The following is a 7,764-nucleotide window of genomic DNA, read 5'->3' as shown; positions in this document are numbered from 1 at the left end:
TATAAGTGGATTTGCCATGGACGAAAAGGGATACGGTGAAACTCTAATGGGGCAGTGGATCAAATGAATCAAATGATTTTCAGGCTGGGTTAAACTGTAAATACAGGTAAAAACATGTAAGGACATACTGGTCTGTTGTCTGTTGTGTAGCTAACTTGCAAAGCAGCGTCTCACAAGATCACAAGACCATCTGGCATGTTGAGTTCTCTCTGCACAAGGGTAAAAGGAATATGCCAACAGATCTAGACAAACCAGAACTACATTATTCTGTGGGAAGGAGGACTTGGCAGGCAGATACCAATGACATGTTTTGGAAAGTGCAATAAAATGACCTGACAGACACACAAATTGTTAACCGCCTGCTGTCTATCACTTCCCTATTCATCACGGAGCTCTGTAGCAGTATGGCTTAATCTAAAACAAAACAACAAATCAAAACTTTTACAAGATACCAAAGTGCAATCAAAACTCCAACGTCAACAACACTGCATGTTACAAGCAGCACGTCTCGCGAGGCTGTTAAAAGAAACCGTATTATTAAAATGCAAATGAGCAGGAAATTACACATAAAACTCTGGACGGCAAAGTCGTGTTTTATCTTCAGTTTAATAGCATACAGCATCTTTTCATAAATACTTACGCGTTCTTCAACAAATACTGCCTAAAAATTAGCATCACCGAAAGTACAAAGTTGTCACGTGGATGTGAAATTTTGTTAGGCCGGTGCAGGAGGAGCCAACAGCAACTTGAAGCAAAGGTTAAGGCGAGTGAATATTAACATCAGAAACAGTCGTGACGTTAGGCTCAGTGGCCTCTGTGGGGAAGTCAGGGAGTTCCCAGTGAATCTGAGATGAGTCGAAACATATCTGTTAGATGAGCTGTGCACGCTTTAACACGTCTGTTAGGTGTGCAGGGCCTGGAATGACTGCCGCTTGATTAAATGGACTTGAGAAAGATATCAGAAAGCTGTTAGGGGTTAGGGGCAGTAGCCCTTTCATACCAAGAGCTGATTAAAGTTTAGAAATGCGTACGTCTTCAAAATATGACTAAGAGTGAAAAGACAGCTGAGCTATGACACTACCCTGTAAATTCGAAGAAGCACCGTAAAAGGCACGCAGGTTTTTCTGCAGCATTTAGAGTCTGATTGTCACTGAATACCTAAGACATGTCTGACTTTCCCAAAACCTCACCCAAACAGGACCTTGGTTTATCATTTTAGTAGTCTTCCAAAGATTGGTACATAATAAATAGGCAGAAGAGTGAAATATTATGGACAGAGACTTAACTTTGACTATAACAAGCTTAACAGGCTGCTCCAACAGAAGGCACTAAGCACAACAGGAACACAAATACACACTTGTTTTTGGCACTTAATCAGAAAAAACCCCAAAGCAGAGGCACAACCAATACTGACTGTTGTCATATAAAAGTGCAGCTGGTGACAGAGCATAACCAGCAGTGGCGATAAGACCGAGGGGCTATCATCTCTAATAACATTACCCTCACCGGGTTCATAAAGGAGGACATGCATGACCTTATGCAAGCAGCAGGGTGCCTGTGTGAGTCACAATCTGTCCCACAAGCACTTGAATTTTAACAGAATTACTGCTAAAATTGAATTTAAAGTTGAACTGTGAGTTGCTTTTACTGGGTACTCTGTCTGGTATGTCCAAGGAGTCGGCTGAGAGGGAGCAGAGGAGACAAGATGGAGCCTAGAGTGACCCCCCCCCCCCCAAAAAAAGATGACAGGAATGGAAAAATGGAAGCAAAAGAAAGTCACGTAGATTGTTTTGGTTTACAGATTTGAGTCACTTAAAACCAAACAGAAGCCATCAGCATAAATGTGAAACCAAAAGCCAGTAAAAGAAATCCTGATCTCCTTCCTTCTTCCCTGCTCTGCCAAACCATACCTAGCTTAAAACAACCCACAAAGGTCAGCTTGTCTGAATTCAGACTATTAGATTACTCACTGCATAAACGCACTTGAGCAAGTAAAAGGAAGCTATACTCGGCTATAATTAGCCAACATCTATTTTTAAAAAAGGGAACACACCTTTGTATAAAACCCAGCAACAGGAGTTAGTGGCTTTTGTGTTTGCTGTTCTGATATAATACAAGAACATCCGCATTCAGGATGTTCAGTGCGAAGCTGAGAGCGGGGTGGAGCATAAAGGCAGAGGCAGATGCCATTTTGGTTCAGGAATAACCGGCTCTGTTTCACTGAGCACTTACATACTATATTGTGTTAATACCGCTACCCTTTGATAGGATTCCTATACAGGTTAAAGTTACGCAATGCAAGAACATTCTCATCGACGTGCAGTTAAGGCTGAAAAGATAAATAACACTGTAGATACAGTTTATACACATAAAGAGTAGGGATGCACCGATCCGACTTTTCTTTGAGATATCTGCAGATACAGAGTATCGACAATAAATTATTAAGCTGCACTTGTCACGCAGAGGATTCATTTACTTATATATAAAATAACATGAAGCAAATAAACAACTCAGTTACTGAAATGAGACATAAAAACAGGGACTCCTGCCATCTAGGAAACTAAGCTGAATAAACACAAATATCTTAAAAAAAAAGAAAAGAAGTATTTTAATATTGTATACAACTAATTTATGTGCAGCTGTTTCATTTCAGCTTCACGTCAAAGTCTCCACTGCATTTTCTCTCCTCTGCTCTTGTGTGGCGAAGGAGACAGACAGGCCAAGTGAAGAAGACGTTAACCGTATTGACCGCAATAAGCTCCTTAGAGCAAAATGTTCATGCGCACAGAAATAAACTGAGATATACACTGATCTGAAATCTTTGCCACAGATGCCCGATCCATCAGATCTGTGCATCCCCATTTAAACACTTAAATTTACCTGCAGTTATTACACTGGTAGGATCTTCAGTAGTCATTTAATATTTTCTAGTAGTCACATTTCAACAGTTTAAAAACAAAACAAAACAAGAAATACGATCTTATTATATATTATTACATATTATTCTGTTTTATAATATGATTGTCATCACACCGATTTACACTTCGGTCAGATTATGTGTTGAAGGGAGTATAAAGACAGTTTTGTTCTTCATTCATTCTTCTTCAAACTGTGTTAGCAGGTAGAGCCACCCTCTGCCTTTGAATAGCTGTTTGTGTGCAGGTCTGCTGTTCAGGGGTTTCTGCAAGAAGAGCTGGGGTGATGTTGTTGCACAGATCAGAGTCTGCACTGGGGTCTGTGACACTGCCGCTCTGCTCAGTGGGCTGGCGAGGCAGTGCAGGAGGGGGGAATGACGGTGACTGGAGGATGTCCACGTAGCGCTGGCTAGGCTTGGTCTCCCTCTGCAACACTTTTCTCAGCAGTGGTTTCAATAGCCCAACAGTCACCTGAGTACTGTGGGGGTCTGTGAAAGGAGGAGTAGAAGAGGTTGAACTGGACGCCAGGAAAGACGAGGAGTGGGAGGGAGTGTTGGGAGAGGGGAGGTTTTTCAGGACCATGTTCAGGATGGTGGTGACGGTGAAATCCTCAGGGCAAAGTGTCCACAGCAAGTCCAGGTAGGGATCCAGGTCTCTGTGATGGGCCACCTCGCACAACAAAATAGTGAAAATCTCCTTGTTGAGCAGCGGACTCTGTTTACAGCACTTCTGGGCCACCTGGGTGACCCGATACCACTGCTTCTTGCTCATGAGGATCCGCAGAGCCTGTAGGATTGCGTTGGGTCTCCCACTCACCAGCAGCAGCTCCACCTCTAGGTCCTGCTGCTGGTCTCTGTCTGGGTTTAAGCTGGACAGAAGGTACAGTGCTCGTTTATATAGTGGCACGTTGCTTTCATTGCAGTCCCCTCCTCTCCCACTAGAAAAACTCCAAGAGGAAGCCGCCAGGCCCAGACCCAACCCCGTCGAGCCCTGCTCCTTCTGGGCGAGCTCGAGGAATCTGGGCAGCCAGCTGGGCTGGAAATGAAAAACTGACCTGCAGAGGAGCTCAAACACAGGCAAGGCAGCTGAGGAAGTGGAGGTTGTAGATTTTCCTTTACAGTTTGTAAAGTAATCGACCTTAAGGCTGCGATTGTGTTTTGGTCCCCCATTGGTTAATGACAGGGAGGCTACAGGGCTGGATGACAGACCAGCACTGAGAACAGTTTTCCACACATCAGGGGGAGCTCTGCTGGACAGAAATCCTTCACCGTTGTAGTGTAGCTGCAGAGCAGACTGCGCCGCCTTCCAACCCTCGGAGGGAAAGATGCTGAAGATGGAGTTGAGGTACAGCAGAGCCTCTTTATCCAACTCAGGAGACGACAGAAGCCTCAATACTTCTTTCTCAACTAGACTCTCACACATTGCCTCCACCTCTTTAACACTACCCCTCACTAAAGTCCCCTTCACTTCCTCCAGCGAAACCAGAGCCTTGAGCTCAGCCTCAAGAGAACCCATTAGCTTGTCTTGCCCTGTGATACATCCACCTCCTCCATTCTGGGACAGCTGTGCTCCCTTTTGCTTGAAGCCTGCGCTGAGGTAGCTGAAGAGGATGGAGGCTAAAGAGATGGGAGCCTGGAATCTCCCCCCTTTCTTCAGCGAGTCCACGGTGAGCGGGGTGCTGCTCAGGCTCCTCTGCTGGTAGTATTTACAGGCCTCTTCAAAGACAGCTTCTACCAGGAGGGCTCCAGGATGAATACTCTCCACTGTACTGAAACCAGGAGACTTTATTCTGAAGCTGCAGTCTCTGGAGTCCGTCCCCCTGCTCACCACTACAAAAAGTCCAGTTTCTGAGAGTAGGTGAGGTGTACACATATCTGCCCTGTTTGTATATAATAATGCTTCACTCATCAGCACAATCTTTTCCAGCTCTCTGCCACAGTTCAAGTCTATCAGATGCAGGTTTTGCCCCATAATTAGTGCCAGGGTGTCCTCATACATACCAAGGCTAGTGTGAGTGCTGTAATTTACCAAACAGTTGTCTTCTAGTTTGTATACTTGCCGCAGGACCCCGTCTTTCTGCAGGAGACAGAGCCAGCCTGTGCTGAGCAGCAGGAGGAGGCCTCCACAGGCTGTGGGTGAGAAGCTGCAGATCTCAGGTGGCTCAAGAGGAGACAAATATCCTAAGCAATCGATTACCAGCTTCATAAAGTCAGACTCTTTAGCTGAAAGCTTTTTAAGGGGGGTGTTTTTACATGTGGTGCTGACTGTAAAGGAGTCATAGCGAGGGGACCAGGAGAGGAAGAATTTGGAGATGTTCAACAGCGGCTTCGACTTCAAGTCAGGAAGAAGGTGCACATATTCCCCTGAGCTGACCACAGTAAAGTCAGGATTATTGTGGAGGGCGATTTTCACCCCTCCCAAGCTGACAGCCGTCTCGTTCACCTCAAAGTCACGTCTGCAAACACAGTATCTCAACTTATTCCTTGTGGCGCTGAGGACAGGGGAGCTTTCTGACGGCGGCCGCTCCTCGCACCAGATGATAAGATTAGAGCAAGCACAGACAGATACCACTTTAGCCCGGGGACTGTTGCACAACTGTGATGTCTGCAGGAGATGCCAGCCAGACTTGCACTCCTGGAACTTCCAAAACTCAACTTTCCCACTTTCATAAACCACTGCCACGACCGCTGCACCGCTGCTGCTGCTGCCGCCGCCGTGATGCTCCAGATAGAAAATATCCACGATGGGCACGTTTACGCACAAATCCAGTTTCTTCTGGTTAGGAGCCAGCTGGGGTCTTTCATACTTGTCAAAAGTCACAAGACTGACTGGCTTGCGGAGGACGACATGGATGTGACGTCCATCTGGGCTCATGCGAACACTGTTTATCTGCTCGTTGTTATTCAGACTGAGTATCTCTGTCAGCTCTTTACCGTGAGAAAAGTCCCCGAAATCTGACAGCTGCTTCAACACCAACCCCGCCATATTTCTCCGTTTCCACACCGAGCAGCAGCCCGTAAATACTTTGCCACAGCGTATTAACTAGCCTGCTAGCTTCTGTGGCACATAATCGGGGTCCAGAGTAGCTAACTGAATGGCATCCCGTTAATCTTCATCCTCAAGGTCCGTGCGTGGACAGACGTCCTTCGACAGCCGTCGTCCCCGGTAACGCCATGTCTGTCGACGACAATGAAGGCAAACAGTTCGCTAAAACTGACCTCTGGGTAAGTTTTAATCGAGAAAGGCGCTCTACTCATTCCACTGCTATGCTAGCGCTCCCCTAACATCACGGGATTGTTAATTTCCGGATACTCGGGCTGTTTTGCATAAGAGGAGGAGCCACGGCTGCAAAGATCGTGAGCGAGCAGAAGGAAGAGCGACAGCAGAGCAAAAGCGATACATATAGTACAAGAAATGGTGACGAGATCCGGTACATACGTTTGGAAACTCTTCTTTAATATTACTGACAGCACTTAATTAAACTTATTAGAATGTGTTGAATGTGAAAGCTGGAACACGCAAACACAAAAACTGTGATACGTACTGCTTATGTCTATGGAATAAGAAGTGTAACTTTAGTTATTGTACTTGTTTCGTCTTATTTTGTTACGTTATGTTATACATATTGATATCACCTAGTAGCCTGTGCAGTCTTATAATATGACTTTACTCTGAATTTATTGTATTATTAATTACTTCAATTAATCACTTCAATATTTTTATAACACAGGGGTGGGCAATTAATTTCCCCAAGTATCTGTCTGTCTGTCTATTGTAGTGATTGGACAGTACGTTTTTCTCACTAACTACAGCACTGGAAACATAGCTGGCAACTAAATTGAGCAGGGTTTGTGCACTAGTACAAACCCTGCACTCACCCAGTTCATTCTGTAGTCTTAGTCTTAGTGAATCACTTGCTTACTTTGTTGTTTGTATACATGATTTGCAGGTACATCCATTTCCCCCCAATAGAGAAACAATGGAGTAACTTTGGAGCTTCAATAACAGTTCGATATTGTCTGAATAACATTCAGACAATGTTCAGTTTGGCCTGAAGTGTCACCTTGAGCAAGAGATTGAATTGCTTTCTGTTCCAGCTTGATAGCAGACTTTAACCTCTACCTTTGAAAGGTCAAGCAAATCAAAAGTACATGGCCCTTTGGAAATCAGTCCTTCCACAAGAAACATTATGAGAGAGACACAAATAGAAACTTGGTGGTAGATGTTTTTAAAAACTTTAATTTTTGAAAATAGGTGCAGACCTTTTAAGGATTTTTTTTTCGCAGATTTGACTGGTGCTTGTTTACATGCAATTATTATGCCCCAGTTTATGCTGAAGTTTATTTAAACAATGCATCAAAATCACTATCCACATATGTGCGTGGGGGCATTTCAAAATGGCTGTCAGTGAGGACTGTGGTTCCACATGTTGTTGCAGTGCATTAAGAAAAATAAGGGCAGGGAATTTGCTCAGCAACGCTGGTGCTGGAAATAGCTTAAACACACATGAAGAACGAATGCTTTTCTGCTCGGACAGCTTTCTTAAAAGGTTGTTTTTAAACCAGTACGATGTAACTATGGAAACCAATGTACCTCCATGGATCTGGTGGCAAGAGTCCATCTTTACTGGCACAAAGCGAGAAACTGCTCTAGCACATCCGTGTTCATTTTGGCAAAAGGGTGCGAAAAGCGACCGCCGGCCAATAAACAGTCTCACCAGAGTTCATACAAACCTGAGAAAGTGACTCACTTAAATCAGCATCCAAAGGCCGAGCCAGCTCGAATACCACGTGTGTGGTTGCAGGAGGATTTGAAAGGTGATGTTGGTCAGGCTTAGTGTCTGTAAACA

General features: G+C 44.6%; 1 protein-coding gene across 1 annotated transcript; it reads right to left on the bottom strand.

Annotated features, from left to right (window-relative positions):
* Positions 1-3,094: 3,094 nt before the first annotated feature.
* hps6 (HPS6 biogenesis of lysosomal organelles complex 2 subunit 3) lies at positions 3,095-6,194 on the bottom strand. Its single transcript, XM_085369288.1, has one exon. It carries the CDS (start codon positions 5,898-5,900, stop codon positions 3,105-3,107), a length of 2,796 nt encoding a protein of 931 aa, XP_085225414.1. The 5' UTR covers positions 5,901-6,194; the 3' UTR covers positions 3,095-3,104.
* Between the last annotated feature and the right edge of the window lie 1,570 nt (positions 6,195-7,764).

The sequence above is a fragment of the Diplotaxodon limnothrissa genome, linkage group LG13 (assembly GCF_057381915.1).
Source record: "Diplotaxodon limnothrissa isolate DT_005_m linkage group LG13, D_limnothrissa_male_GT1.1, whole genome shotgun sequence".
NCBI lineage: Eukaryota > Metazoa > Chordata > Actinopteri > Cichliformes > Cichlidae > Diplotaxodon > Diplotaxodon limnothrissa.
Note: the sequence above shows the minus strand (reverse complement) of the source record. Positions and strands in the feature narration are given on the sequence as shown.

Bases quoted from the DNA above. Each gene is read 5' to 3' on its own strand.
- hps6 (XM_085369288.1), bottom strand. From the start codon at position 5,900: ATGGCGGGGTTGGTGTTGAAGCAGCTGTCAGATTTCGGGGACTTTTCT.